This window comes from Mycteria americana, chromosome 1, assembly GCF_035582795.1.
Source record: "Mycteria americana isolate JAX WOST 10 ecotype Jacksonville Zoo and Gardens chromosome 1, USCA_MyAme_1.0, whole genome shotgun sequence".
NCBI lineage: Eukaryota > Metazoa > Chordata > Aves > Ciconiiformes > Ciconiidae > Mycteria > Mycteria americana.
The window spans coordinates 4,883,063-4,898,784 of record NC_134365.1 but is presented as its reverse complement, the minus strand read 5'-3'; the positions used below and the strand labels follow the sequence as shown (position 1 = coordinate 4,898,784).

At 43.6% G+C, this 15,722-nt stretch overlaps 1 protein-coding gene across 1 annotated transcript in view; it reads left to right on the top strand.

Annotated features, from left to right (window-relative positions):
* SFMBT2 (Scm like with four mbt domains 2) overlaps window positions 1-15,471 on the top strand; it is a 101,130-nt gene extending 85,659 nt beyond the window's left edge. Inside the window, exons 15-20 of the mRNA XM_075491515.1 lie at window positions 814-923; window positions 8,984-9,159; window positions 10,726-10,898; window positions 12,714-12,962; window positions 13,117-13,245; window positions 15,331-15,471. Of these exons, the coding sequence (XP_075347630.1) occupies window positions 814-923; window positions 8,984-9,159; window positions 10,726-10,898; window positions 12,714-12,962; window positions 13,117-13,245; window positions 15,331-15,471 (978 nt within the window). The remainder of the gene's footprint in view (window positions 1-813; window positions 924-8,983; window positions 9,160-10,725; window positions 10,899-12,713; window positions 12,963-13,116; window positions 13,246-15,330) is intronic.
* The last annotated feature ends 251 nt before the right edge of the window (window positions 15,472-15,722 follow it).

Genomic DNA, 15,722 nt, shown 5'->3' with positions numbered 1-15,722 from the left:
AAAGAATTAAGAAGCAGGCATTAGGTAAAGAGCTAAATTATATCAAAACCAATCCAGACTCACTGTGGGGTCATTCATGTACGTACAATGCAGAGTGTTCAAACACATGGTCTGGTGCTGTTAAGAGATTTGTTTTTCTTGTATTTATCTCCTTAGGCCAAGTATAGACTATTAAAGCTTAGATTCCCTGAGCCAATAGTAGGACTCATTTTTATTCTCAGAGACTTTGGATTAAATGGATTGACACATGTGTTTTGTTGTACAGAGTGGACACATACTGGGTTTCAAGCACACCTCCTGCAAACTCTTTTTGTGTAGACTTCATTAATATTCTGTTAATACAGTCAAGGCATGCAGCACTCAGATGCTTAAGTATATTGCTGACCTCAAGTATGTGAATTTCCCCTTTAGTGTTCGGTGTGTAATGGTACACATGACTGTATACGTGGTTGAGCCACCAGCAGTATTTTCATTTTTGATTAAATTGAGCCAGTATGAATGCAGGGAATGGAACCTGCTTTGGGCGAGAGGATCTGTCTCAAAGAAAAATACTGATTAACAGGAGATCTTTGGGGTTAGCTAGTAGCATTTAATGCAGTCACCATCTCAGATCAACGTGTCATCTACAATGTGTTTGGCACTGGGACCAATCTGGGACCTCTTCTCATTGCATGTAGCACTTACTCTGTGCAGCCTTGAACCTAAGTTGGCACCTGTACGCTGCTCCTGTCTATGCAGCACCTGGGATCGTATTCAGTGTGGTCAAGGACTACTGTTAAACCCATCAATGTTTTCGGTTTTGTCTCTCAATAGGTTCTCAGCATGGTGATCAATGCAGCTTACAAGCCAGGGAGTGTTTTACGAGAACTGCAGCTAGTGGAAGACCCTCAGTGGAATTTCCAAGAGGAAACACTTAAAGCAAAGTAAGTCTTCAGTATGTACTCTTTTATTTGAGAGGCTTCAAAAATGGAACTGACTGGGGGGGGGGGGGGGGGGGAAGAGAAGAAAAGATTTTTTCTACTGTGAGAGTTTTGCTTTTCTAATTATCATTTTGCTTCATTGAATTATTTGACTCATTCTATAGCAACTTAAGAAATTAAATATTCACCTGAACGGTTCATTTCTATTGTCTTTCTCCAAGCAGCCATCCAGATTTTGATGAAAAATGCCATGTTTATTCAGTGAAGTCCTGAGTTTTATGATAAGCTGTTCATATAAACTTGACTATTATTGAATTAACTCAGTTCCTGGCTTTCTAAGTGTAGTATTATTACTGCTTTTAATATAGAGCCTGTCACTCTAATGCAGAAAAACCTGGCAAGAACAAATGGCACCCAAAAAAGTGCAAACGAAAGAGCAGGGACACGATTTTAAGCAGGAGAGTGATTAGGACAAAATACTAACAGATCTGGAATTAAGATCAAGATTTGACGCCTTTCTAGAATATATGCTTCAAGACAGATGTCAATAGTTCTTTGAAGACAGCTCTCTCCATTGACTAAATTGGTCACTTTGACTTTTTGAGTACTGAAGTTAAATGCAGTGAATCTCACCCTTTGTACTGAACTCTGTTACTCCATTTCAAACAAAAGCAATTTTCTCTTAGTTATTTGAAATGATTGGCTGTCAAATATGGCACTATTGATTACTATTGTATTTGATCTTTGGCCATGCAGGTACCGCAGAAGGCTCATGTGCGCTCTGGTTGAGGGAGAGAATTGAGAACCTTTTATTCTGCATACTTGGAAACAGCTTTTCTAAAGGAGGATTGCAGTTAGAAATGAAAAGCTACTAGAAAATCCTGGTTTTAATTTGCTTCTTTCACCCATGTGGAAACTCATGTTTTTGTGTTTGTCAATTGAAATTTTGTGGATGGAAATCTAAAAGTCATCCTTGCGCATGCAGATTTTCATTAAAAGCAAGTCATCGTCCATGACCTGGTTTTCATTGATTCCAGGCTCCCACACCTTGTACTAGCAAATATCAGATAATGTACTCCTACAGGTAATTAGCAGTTGTGAAATCAAGTTGTAATGCCCTATCTTAATGTCCTATCCTGCAAAGACTTGAGCTTACAGGCAGTTTTCCTATTAGCAGTATCCAAAATAGGACTTTGTTGGGATTTCTCATTTGAGTGTGGGGATTTGCTTTGTGCAAAAGCAGCAGTATCTAGTTCTTAAGGCTGCTGCAATCCTTATTTCTAATGGGAGACAGCCTGGAAAATGTTTAACTGACCATCAAGTGCAGGGATGTCTTATCCTTGATAGTCAGCTATGTCTACAGCCCAATCCACTGCGACCCCGGGTAGCTTGCTGACTCCAGGTGTGCTTACACCAGGAAGACCAACTCAGTTATGAGTACATGGGTTGCTAGAGATTGTCACTCATCCATATCACATCAACCACTTATCCTCCGTCACTGTTGCCTGATGCACTAATCATACTGTAATGAGCACTTCCATCTCCGTTACCTTCCCCCGTGACTCTTCTACCCATTCATTCTTGTGTCCGTTTCTCCTCCCATCTATTTAGCAGGGCAGCCAGCCTGCTGGGATATACCATATATCCACATAGCCTGCCAGATAAAAGTATACCAAAGCTTTCCAGCACGGAGGTTTTGTATTTTATGTTGGTCAGCCAGTCACAGGCTGTGTACGTGTTCCTGTATGATGGCTACCCCAGGAGGCAGCGATCTCAGCTCTTCAGCGAGTCAAGCAGCTTCTTTCAACTTTATCAAGTCACAGAATGGGTCATTACAGGCTCGGAGCTGTGACAGCATGTTTTGGAGTGACTTCTAAGCATAGAAATGTATTCTCATTCAATGTAGCATTGTCCTCTGGCTCCTGAGGAGACAGAGCTCATGGGGCTGGACAGCACCTTGTTTCTGTAGCTATCTCGCTTCTGAGGCTGGAACTCTTCACAGAGCAGTGCTGGCTGGTCATACCAGCTTGCCTGCGGTAGTTTGAGTACTTCTAAGAGTGGGTGACAAAGGGTTGACATGCCCTAAGACTGCTTGACTACCCTAGGACTTCTTTCTTTTTTCCTTCCTGAGTTTGCTTTGAGCTGCTTCATCAAGAAGCATTCTGGCGTTTTAATTGCATTTGGTTGTGCAGAAGCAGAAAAGAAAACGTGCTCATGAAATCAGATACCCTGGGATGCGCAAACGGCACATGACATATTACATGACGTATGACAGTCAGTGGTGCTCCAGAATCTTAAACAGAGAGCCGTAACGAGCAAATGCCTGTCTACACCGACTTCCAGCTACACTGGCTCCCAATGGTGTCTTGCTGCTAATGATGACAACTCTACAGCCAGCTGGAGCGCCTGTGCTGTGATGTGACATGTTGTGTCACCGCCTTCCTTCTGATGTAAACTGGCAACTCCTTGGATCTTGACAACGTTGTTGTTTGTTTGCGGCGACGGCTGCAGTAGGGTAGAGCAAAGGGGAGGGAGGAGGACGGTGAAGAGAAGGCTGTTTTTCCTACTGGCCCAAATGCCAAATCATGCACCGCCAGGAATGCATTATCTCAGTCCTAGGGCAACCTGCATTTAGTTTACTCTGCTGTCATGAGTGACCAGCGCAGAATCAATTACACTAGCCTTCCAAAGAAGATAAAAAATTTAGATTGCCCAAAGAGATGTGTCTGCAATGCGTGAATGGCAGTCGCTTCCCATCAGCGCTGCTGGCTCTCAAACCTGATTTATTGGTGATGATGAGTTAGAAATGTCAGGCCCGATCCTCTGAATTCCCATGAGGGCCAGCTGAAGCTGTGGGCATTCAACCCTTATGGTTTTGATGCTTTAAGTTCAGTGCCTATATGTAGATTTGGCTTCCCAATTTTACATAAAATGCTTGAGGGACTTTATGCTTCTTAAGGGCTTTCATTCCGAAGGGCTGTAAGTGGGGCTGTTTGGACTTACCCGTTTTTGCAGGACTTTGGACATAAACAGTACCAATGTGTGCAGACAGTTGTCTCTTGGGTCTTGTATGAAGCCTAGTTAATCAAAGTAAAAAAGATGAGTATTCCTGGACTCCTTCATTAAATGAAATTTTGAGATCTGTCCAAATCCAGTAGCTGAACCCTAGGAATATTTACCCCCCATCACACACACCATTGCTTATTTATGACGCTGTTTCAAAGAAAGTCTTTTCACTAGGATGCTTTAGAAGACTGCCTTTCACTTGTGATAGATGATGCTGAGGTGTTTGAAGTCTTCTTTGCCTCATCCTTTGCTAGCAGGGGTTGCTCTCAGGCTTCCCAGGTCCCTGTTACTGTTTGAGGGAATGAAGTGTTACCCACGGTAGATGGAAAAGAAGCTAGAGACGCTATAAGCAAACTGGATGTGCACAAGTGCGTGGAACCAGATAGGATACAGCCAGCTCTGCTTGAGGAAACTGGCCAATGTCATTGCAAGGCCACTCTCTGTCATGTTTGAAAGTTGAGGATGATCAGGGAAGTTCCCTGGTGTCTGGAAAAAGGCAAACGTCACACCCCTCCTCAAGAAGGGCAAGAAGGAGAATCCAAGTAACTACAGGCTGTCAGCCTAACATTCCTGGGAATGTCACTAGGCAAATCCTTCTGGAAGCCATTTCCAAGAACATGCAGGACCAATAGGTGACTGGCAAGAACCAGCATGGATTTATGAAGGGTGACTTGTGCCTGATGTGATAACTGGTTTGGTGGTTGAGGGAAAAGCAGTGGAAGTTATTTACGCTGATTTTAGCAGGGCATTCAACACAGTCTCCAATAGCGTCCTTATAGCCAAGCTATGGAGATGTGGATTGGACGTATGTGTGATGAGTGGGAAGCTGGCTGGACAACTGGCTGCCAAGAAAACCCCAAAGGGTTGCAATCAGTGATATAAAGTCCAAGTGGCAGCCAGTTATTAACGGTGCTCCTCAAAGGTCAGTACAAAGCTACACCTCATATGATCTGGTTCATCTTCCACATCAGCTCTGCCACATACTTCTTGAGGCACTGCAAGGGTGAATTAGTGTGATCAGGTGGCCTTCTGTGCCAAATATTGGAGATAGAAGTCATTAGCAGCAGTGGAATGACTTAACTCTTTCTTTCCATAACCAGGAGGGGAATTAACAAAACCTGTCCTTAGAACCAGAACAATTCCAGGGCCCTTTCTGAATCCTGTCTTCAAGAGTACAAAATATCACTGGATGATTAAACAGCTTTGGAGGAAAATAACTACTACATTTTTATTGATTTTACCTAGACTAGGATTATTTGCAAAATCCTTGGTATTCGAGATACACTGAGTAGCTTCAAGGGTATCAGGGTTTTGACAAAAACTTGAGGGTTTTCTGTCATTGGCAGTCAGAATGGCCCATACAGGCAGGGTCTGATTCAAACATGATGAAGTGGATGTTAGACAATTTCTGCTGCTGTACTGGTAAGTTGCTTCTGGTAGATCCAATGCAGAGAGACTTTGGTTGTGTGCTGTGAGTAGCTAGTGTTTCCTGGAGATTTCTCATGTTTAGTAGACTTTAAGCTAGTAAGACAAATTGGAAATTTCTTACAAAAGAATAGATAGGTGTTTTTGGTCCCCTGAAAGAAAATTGAGGCTTTTAGCCACTGAGTTTTTCAAAATAGTCTCAAGGATTGGCAGAACTGTGCGCTGTATCCTTAGGATGAGACACTTGAAAATGGGGGTAGTCTCAGTGCTCTTGCTGTTTGAAGTGTCTTCAGCACACGGCTTTTCACGTCATCAAAAAGTGGTCCCCAGCTGGAGCTCCTAGAAGACATTTTGTTCTCATGAACCTCTGATCTATTTTATCACCAAAGAAAGCTTCAACAGAAGAATGATATTGCCAGCAAAGTGCTATTAGCTTAATATTGTTGCTCATGGATCAGCTAAGAACCTGATATTTTTCCTGGAAATAGTTTCAGCCGTAAGGGTTTCTCCAGTTTTTAGGATCTGAGGGCAGAGAAGGGGGGAGAGGAAAGGAAGATTTCTTTGGCTTCAGCTGAAAAATCCTTTTTAAAAGAACAGTGATTTCTAAGAAAACTGAAAATGGTGTGCTTTACGCGGCTGTTCTCGAAGTCTCCAGTGCTGCCGTGCTGTGCATGCAGGTTACTTACTGCTTAAAAGTGCTTGGGAATATAGGAGTCCTAGTATGAAAACATCAATAGGAATATCGGTAGTTGGTAATTTTTTGAGTGATGCTTATGGAAAAGGGCTTTCTGATTATATCCAAAGGAGCTCTTTCCACATGGCTGTCCTAGAACAGCTCAGATTACATTAGGTGGTGTTTGTGTTAAAAATCTTTAGTGTGTGAGGAATATGGAAAATATTAGTAGAATCTGGTTTATAGGTGAAAGAGGTGCTGCCAAGGCCAAAATAATGTAAAAAATATTACTGCAGCCAGTACTAACACCTTGGGTTATTGAGACTGATTGCTGCAGTCATGTTGATCTCCATTTTGCCATCCATTCTGTTAATTACTATGTGTATTGCATTCAAATCAGACTGTGAAATCAGTCAGTTGTTCATTTTCCTGGTTTCATCTTTTTCTTTCACCAGGCACTTTAGTACAATGGATCCTTTCTGGGCAGCCAAACACAATAGGAAGCAGACAGTTAGAAGAAGTCAGCCATCCTTGAATAATACCCATCAGGCAGCTTTCTTAGCTTATAAGAAAGAAGATCAAGAGGCAATTTGATTACAGTGCTTTTGCAGGGAAACAAAACCAGATGCAGTCTTTTCATCCTAACAGTGAAAGTCATAACAAGGACAAATAAATGTAAGTTAAATCCAGACACATCCAGACATAAAATGAGGCATAGGCTCATGAGGTATAGGTAAAGGTGCTCCCGCTGCCAGGATTCTTCCAGTGTGGAGACCTTTGAGGGGAGACTGGTGCGTTTCTGGAAGTGATGCTTTAGTCCAGCCAAAGTTGTTGGGGTTCAGGTGAAGGTAACACGATGAAATTCGGCAGCCTGTCACAGGAGTCAGACTTACTGGCCTAATGATCTAGGCCGTCATTAAACTTAATGGCTCCTGGAGAAGTAATAAGGGCAGGAGTCTTTTCAAACACGTTGAAAAGAAATAGAAAACGTTTATAAGTAGATACATTTAAATGCCTGTGGAATTTGTTTTTGACATTAGTATTGCCAAACCCCCTTTAGCTAGCCTGCCTGTGCAGCTATTTCATAGGGCTGGGATAACAGTGCTCTGTATCTGGAAGGAACACTTTTTCCATTTTGCGTCATCTGTCCAGGTCTGTCGGGGTGCATGTAGAGTTGACTAATTAAGTCATTCATTCATTCATTCATTCAGGATGAATGAATCCAGGATTGTCTCCATGACCTGGGGTCCTTGGTCAGGCACCAAACGGGGTATCAGAGCCTGGTGCCTTGCAGAAATGCTCATTTAGGTTCTGGAAGAGTTTTGTGTAGAGGTGATAGTTTGGATCAAGTCTTTTGCGACATGAGGATGGTTGGACTGGGCTGTTCTCAGACCCAAGTTGCTCTGGGTACCCCTGTATAACACTTCATGTACCACAGTGTCAAACCCTTTTCCCATACCCCAGTGTTTCCAGAAAGAGCTTTTGGGAGGGAGAGCAGCAAAAGGTGGTTTCTCAGTTGCTTTGTGCAACTCAGTAAAACCTTCAGAGAGGGAATAGGGTCCGGGTGCATGCTATGTATTTGCCACTCTCTGGCCACATCTACTTTGTTTCGCCTTCTCCTCCTCTTCCTCTTCCGTATCTGACGATCAGCAGCTGATTCCCTGCTAGGGAACTGTGGGTCTTAATGCACTCACAAATGCTTTGTCTCATTTTTCCTGATGACTGTATCTTTGTCTTTCATTTCCTCGCATCCAATAATCTTTCTTTCACTGTGTCTCCCTCTTTTTCTCTTGTGTTTGTTACTTTTCTCTCCTCTAAGCACATTTATAATGCCTTAGCACCAGGCGCCTGCATGATTGTCTCTTGCGTTGCCTTCCTCAGAACGTGTAAGAGATGTTTTAAAAACCTTATCTCACTGTTTACAATAGCTTGGTGCTGCTGTTTAATAAATTATGGGGATAATTGGTTTTTCAGAGTTCACATCTACAATGTATTACAGCAGGGATGTAACTGTATCTTTCTTAGCCATTTATCGCTCAGAAACACTTCATATAAAACACTGAAATAAATGTTTTAGTAGCACATGGATAACAAATTTAAGACAAGCCTTTCATTGCAGATTTCTGCTCTAAGCATTCCCTGTAGGAATCGGTTTTAGGGCCTGTTGCTGCAGCCCCGTTAAACAACTCAAGAGACTCCTGATTAGTTCCTCAGGTTTTGTATTGCCCACATCTCATCGCGGTGAAGTCATCTGGTCCCTGTATGGCAGACAGTACAGTTTCACTCAGATACTTCTACACAGTGTGTGTATCCCAGTAACCACAGTTGGCACAATGAAACTGTGGGCTTCTCATGAGCTGGAACGTGATGTGAGAGCTGCCTCGAGAAAGATGGCAATGGAGGAGACCAAAGGTGTATTGGGGGCTTATAGAGACAGTCTCCAGTGCAGCCCACACACAGGGTGGTGACCAGAAAGCTCTGCAAGGCATATAAGCTTCTCATCACAGATCAATATATGAGCAGAGGCTACATCCCTCTCCCCAAAAATTTGCATCAGTTCACAGTGTGGGAATGGTGTCCTGTGTAGTATCCTCACCAAGCCTACAGTGATTTTTCCCATCTCTTGCCGTATCTACAGATATATCCAGTCTGCACATGCGTTCCTTCCCAGTCATGCCCACACCTCAGCTTCCAGGATCATTTCACTCTGCCTTTTCTTCCTCAAGTCCATCTGAAATGGAGCCACTAAAACAAGTGGACCTATTCTGCCTGCCTTCCCAAGAGAGATACTCTTCCAAAAGTCATTAGGGAAGATATCTCCCCAACAGAGGAGAGTCTGGACTGTAGCATCGAAGGACATTGCTTGATTGGTGACATGGGGTCTTGTACTCTTTTCTAGATACAGAGGGAAGACATACAGGGCGACTGTTAAGATTGTGCGAACGTCGGATCAGGTAGCGGATTTCTGCAGAAGAGTCTGTGCAAAGTTGGAGTGCTGCCCCAACTTGTTCAGTCCTGTTCTGGTGGCCGAAGTCTGCCCAGAGAACTGCTCCATTCATACTAAAACCAAGTACAGTGAGTATTGGCCAAAATGCTTCTTGTTGCTAGCTGGGAATCAGAGCACTGGGAGACTGTGCCTGAGCTAGTGATGAAGAACAGGAGTTGTGTAATACATTAATATTGAGTAGGATTTATCTCATCTAAGAGCAGTTATTTAATCCTGACCAGGCCACCATAGGCTCCCTCAGTATTCTGTACAGAGAAATAGGCATCTCCAGAAAACTGTCCATCTCACTCCATCCTAAAACATGTCTTTGAAGGTCATTACTCTTTGGAAGCCTTGACTTTTCTTCATACGTAAAGTTAATATAAGGAGCACATAAAAGGAACTTGCAGTGGCCAGCTGAGTTTTAAACTGCTAGACACCTTCGTTAGGTGAGATGAATCCTGTCCTACTCAGTGAAGAGTTTCTGGCCTACGCATCTCACAGGCCAGTATCACAGTGCCAAGGTGCTGGAAGGAGTTTGGTAGCATTGACTCTCTCTGCTCAGGGTGTTTAATATTTAAACATATTCCTACTTATTCAGGAAGGCTGAAGTTAGGCATGTGTTCAACACTTTTTGTTGTCAATGTTACTGATATTACTGGCTCTTAAACAGGCCAGGAAAGTGGAAGTGAGTGCTGTCCTTCTTCCACAAAGGTTGCAAGAAACCAATATGATTGATTTAAACTAATTAGCTTCTGCTTGGTGCCAGAGTAGAAGGAGAAATGAGCTCAGGGAAATACTGAGATCACTGAATATGGGTTTCCGTAGAAGTCTACACCTGAGCTAGACTCCTAGCTTCCACTGGTAGCAAATGGAGAGCTGGAGGAGTACATCTAGGGGAGCTCCAGCTGAGATTGTCTCATCTCAGAGTTGATGGTTGTATGTGGCTGGATGAATTGTTCCTCAAAACTCCATTGATTTGATGAAAAGCTCAGTTCAGTTACAAACTTTGACGTGGGTGCCAATTGCCATTTTAGATGTCCCAGGATACCCTACCTGGTGAAGGGCAGAGTATCTGTCAGCCCCAGAGGATGCTGTAGAGCATGTCAAAAGGCACCTGACCCAAGCCCCTAATGTAAGGTCAGAGGACTCTCACATCCTTAATTTCAGCTTGGGCCAAGAAATATCCGAAAGTAATAAAACCCCATTCCTTCATGCATTGAACAAACATACATAATTCAGGATAGCTGGCCCTCTCCACTCTCTGCTGAAAACATTAGCAACTGAAAGTGTATCTAAGACTGTTAACTCATGCAGAAAGGCATTAGATCAAATCTGAAACGTGCTGGCCTCTCTCCTTCCAAATCACTGCTTGGCTTAGTGGAAGCTTTGCCTAAGTACATATTGTAGGGTTAAATTCTGAACTCCTCACTCATCACCAATAAATGTGTATACATAGGAGCTGTAACACTCTGCACTAGTCCAAGATGACATCTTATATTTACACTGGACATTTTTTCCAAATCAAGGTATTTTAAAGTTCCCTGTAAAAGTACACCTAGAGTGCAGTACTGAATCAGTAGCAAGGAGCAAGCCAAAGTTTCCTTCTCTCAGTGGTTAAAGTTTTGAATGGGTATTTTGCTTCATTCTTCCAGCTTATTATTATGGGAAAAGGAAAAAAATAATTAAGCCACCAATTGGGGAAAATAACAACATGAAAAGTGGGCATGTCAAGCCAGCCAGACGCAGAAAAAGGCGGAAATCCATCTTTGTGCAGAAGAAAAGGAGGTCATCAGCTGTTGATTTGAATGCTGCAGGCTCTGCAGAGGTATGTGTTGTGTTGCACTGGGATAAATCAGCAAAAACCCCCTGGTGCTTTTTTATCTGCTCATCTGCATCTTCCTTTTGAGGGACTTCTCAGCAAACCCCAACAATTCCATCTTCCATTTTGAATCCCTCCTTGCTACTCTGTTCTTCCAAGATGAGACTGGTTTTATTGGGACACTCTGGGGACTTCTAGCCTTGTCCATTCTAGAATTAGCAAATATAGTTTTTGCTTCCACCTTCGTAACACTCACTAGCTAACATGCTGTCTAATACTATATCTTTGTTTACTTTTGCTTCCTTATAAGCCTGTAGGCAGGCAGATGAGCCTGTTAGATGCTTTTTGCAGCATCTAGGAGAGTGAAGGAGGACTGTGATCCATGTCTAAGATCTCTAAATACTATAATATGTAATAGTAACTCTCAGGCCATTATGGTTTCAAGGGGTTTTATTTTTTCATTAACCATTTGTAATATATTTGGTTCACAACATCAAACAATAGAAGTGCTAGAAGCTTTAGAAAACAAGCAAATGGTGTGTGCCCCAAATATATGGTATTTGAAGCCTCAGTCTTTCCAGTATGCTGTGTGATATGACGGGATCCCAGCTTCAGCAGCGATTGATGTCCAAATACAACCTGAAGCAGGCTTAGTTCTCTGTGGACCATTCCCGGATGGTTTTCCCGTGATAGTAATGACAAAGTTCATGTGTGGTTTCCCTTCCTCAGTTGAGTGCCAGTGATTGCTGCTTTGTGCAATGTGAAATAAAACTGATTTAATTAAATTCCCTCTACTTCAGCTGGAGGGGGATATTTTAGGCAGCTTTCAGTTGATTGCTTGCATCTTCATGACTTGGTCCTCATTTAGGTGTAGTTCTGCTTCATTTCCTTAGATTATACCCGTTTCAAAGGAATTTAAACTGAAATAAACTCATGTTAAGCCTAAATCAACCATTAGCCAAGTTTTTTGACCTTTCAGCCAATATAACTAACTTCATCTAAAATTGCTCTTTCACTTAAGACCTGAGCATATGGCTTGGATGCATGCTCACACTTCGATCAGAGCTAAGCTGTCGAAGTCATTTGGGCCACTGAGGTGTATATAAAGTTAAAAATATACAGTTTCCATCAGTTGGTGTGTGCTTTCAAGCTCTGGGTATGACAGAAATAACAAGAATCTGGTATAATATCCTTTAAATGGAAATTTGTGCTTCACGTTCAGCAGTTAGGTGTTTGGCTGAAAGCAGGGGAATCTGGGTGAAATCGTCTGTCCTGGGTTTTACAGAAATGCCAGCTAAGAAATCAAGTGCAAGTATGCACTTGTACATCCAGCTATTTTTAAAAGGCACCCAAACTTCCTTCCTTTCAATACCAGTGACACCCATGACAATTTGAAGCAAGGTGAAGGTTTAATTTCAAGCCTATTTCTGATTTTATTTCATCTCCAGCAACCTGAATTTCATTTTATCCTTTTAGTATTTTCCATTTCCCCTTCTCATGCACATCTGCAGTGCCACAAGGTTTGAGATGCAAGCCCAACAGAGGAACATTTCATGCCAGATGAGTTACAGCCGTTGACCTTTTGTAAGAAACAGAAAAAGGATTTGTCCACTGTGTATTTTTTTCTTCTACATTTTGTAACAAATCTAAATTGAGGGCTGATCTACTTAGCACTGTAATGAAAATGAGATAATTCGGTTGAAATAAATGTTACCCTGGACCGGCATGGGCACGGGCATGCAGTTTGACCCCGTGCCTTTCGATTTGCTGCTGTATTAATCTCTGAGCCTGGATGCTGTTTCCCTGATGGCCCTTGTGCAGGAGAGCGAAGATGACGAGCCGGATGTGATGGAGGACGAGACGGGAAGCGAGGAAACCAGCTCAGAGCTCCGCGATGACCAGACGGATACCTCCTCCGCCGAGGTCCCTTCCGCCAGGCCTCGGCGAGCGGTCACCTTGCGGAGCAGCACCGAGTCGGACAGACCTCCTCCCACGGAGAGAGCCCGACGGAGCCGGAGACCACAGCCCCACTCCTATGGCGAGGCAGAGAAGTGCACGCAAGTCAAGGAAGTGAGTATGCCCATAGGCTTTTACTCCCAATTACTAGCAATATTCTTCCTAAATTAACTTTCAATGCCAAGCCTTCCTCATCTGAGGAGGGCATCCCTGCCCTGGTTCTCCACACAAGGTAGTTTTCTTTATGAGAGCTTTTGGGTTTTTGTAGGAAATTAAGCAAGAAGAGGAAGAGAAGCTCATCCTGGACAGTAATCCCTTGGAGTGGACCGTGACTGATGTCGTGAGGTTTATTAAACTGACCGACTGTGCACCCCTCGCCAAAATATTTCAGGAGCAGGTAGAGGTCTTCATGTAACTCTTCTCTTTGTATATGTGGTGCTTATTCACATCACAAAAAAAGGAGCAGCACATACCACCTTGCTAGCTGGGCCCTGAGCCTTGAGAAAGAGATTATGATCAGACTTTTCGTCCCCTCAGACCAGGCTATAGCACAAATTTTGGCAAGGCATGGAAGCCCTTAGAAACTTGAGTTAGAGCCTTGCCAGATCCTCAGAGAGACCAGGAACACCCCAGCCAGAGTGCTTGTGAAAAGCAGGAGGTTTAGACCTTTCTTGTTCATGCCAAGGTCCACAGCACCGTCCTGTGTCACACAGGCACCTCCGTGTACCAACAGGTAGTGGTTATTTGGTACCTAGCAAGCTGTCTCTCCTGGCCACATGGGTTCCACCCTGTTTTAAAATAATGTCCTGGGAAGCAGAAAACTGCTCCTTGAACCCAAAACCGGTTGCCTGAATTTTGGCAGGAACACCTAGATGCTCTAAGTATGTAGACACCTACTTCCCATCTTCATCCCTCTGAAGATCTGGCAGTCAGGCCCTTGGATGACGTAATTTTAGGAGATGCCAAGCATTTCCCCATTAAGCACATAGGTTTGCAGGAGCAGAAGCCAATGCTCTTCATCTCAAGTCAGTGTGAACGTGTAAAATCTATATAGAAACAGCCATTCCTTGGCTAATGAGTAACAGCCACTGCTGAAAGTAAAGGGCAGCGCTAAGAAATCATAGTTAGAAAGAATTAAGTGTGGTTAATTAGGCCATAGCCAGTGGCAGTCAGTGGTATGGCCAACTGCACATTGAACTATCTCTGATTCTTCACCATGAATAACTCTGTACCCGAGTATAGGTGCTTTGACTGGGAGAGGTTGAAATGCAAGTCTAGAGCAAGGCTGAAACACTCCGTAGCAAGATGCTGTAGTTGCTGTCACAGCGTGCTCTGACCATTTGTTAATTAGCCTGGAATAAGGCCAGGGCTTGAAAGCCAACCCTGTCTCTCCTTTGCCAAAGAGTTTTATGGGGACTTTAATCAAACACAGATGACTGGAGCTTTTCCTTGTGATTTGCAAGGAAGCTCTGGTGCAATGGGCCATGCCATCAAGCTTCAGCGGAGGAAGAACCTGAGCCATGGACAGTCCTGATCAAAGCAGTGCTTAAGGTGTCCAAATCCTCCTTGTGTTTAGTGCTACCTAATCAGGGCTGTCCTGGGGAGTTTATGTTGCCTGTGAGTTACAGTGCTTTTTCTGCACTTAGACTCTGATCCTCCCTAAGGGGTAAAAAGCAGTTTTGTAGCCTGCTCGTCTGCTTCTCAGTACATTAAAGAATAAAGAGGACTTGAGCTCTTAATTAAGAAGAGGATCATAAAGCCAACAGAAATTCCTGATAAAATGGCTTTTGTCTGGAGTGCTAGTTCATGGGGTTTGGTGCATAAATATGCCTGAGGAAGGATGTGATCTCCAGAGATCCCTTCCAGCCTACGCCATTCTGTGACTGCGGGACATTAGAGATTGCAAGGGCTCCGGGTGGTCCAGGCCCCTCTGTCTTGGTTGTTCAGCAGCTGAAGTGGAACAAAGCAGGTCCTGGGTGGACCAGGGGACACAGCATGGAGCAAGGCAGGCATAAACCTGTGCTGAGCAAATCATGGGCCAAAAGAGGTAGGGGAAGGGTCTGACTTGGCAGTGGGACCAGCTTCAGTTTCTCCATTCAGCTCCCTCCTGTGTCTCCTGGTGTGCTCTCTGCAGCCTCCCCCTTGCCTCAGTTCCTCAGTCATAAAATGGAACTAATCACATCTCTGTGGACCCTGCAGAGTTTCTGTAGAAGGTGATCCAGCATTTCAGCAGCTGGAAGGCTTTTCCCAAACTGGGAGCAAGGTGAGAGCCTACAAAAACACACTAGACAACTTCTTAAAAAGCATCAGGTATCCCAGAGAAAGGAGATGGGCAGCATCAAAGTGGGAGAAAAGGGCAGAGGACAAAACCACCTTTTATTTTTAGGGCAAGCTTCCCTTCTTGCTTCTCCAGACCTGGTTATGCTTTCTGCCCTCCAGAGTCCACAAAGAAAATAATTTTCCCTGTCTTTTTCTTCCCCAGGACATCGATGGCCAAGCCCTTCTGTTGCTGACACTGCCCACGGTGCAAGAATGCATGGAGCTGAAGCTTGGTCCAGCCATCAAACTGTGTCACCAGATCGAGCGAGTAAAAGTTGCTTTCTATGCACAATACGCCAACTGACTGCACTTCTCCATTTCTTTCTGTTCTCCTTCTTGTTCCCTCTCTGTTTTAACATTTCAACTTGTTCAAGGGTTTTTTTCCCCTATCCGTTTTCTTTTCCAAGAACACGTGGAATTGGAAGCACTGGGAATTAATCTGTAGGGGGGAAAAAAAAAAAACCACAACAAAAAACTAGCAACAAATTGAACTAATTTTTCTGTACTTGTAAAGCACATCGAAAGACTGCTGGCATCTCTCCTTGTGAGCCTTGC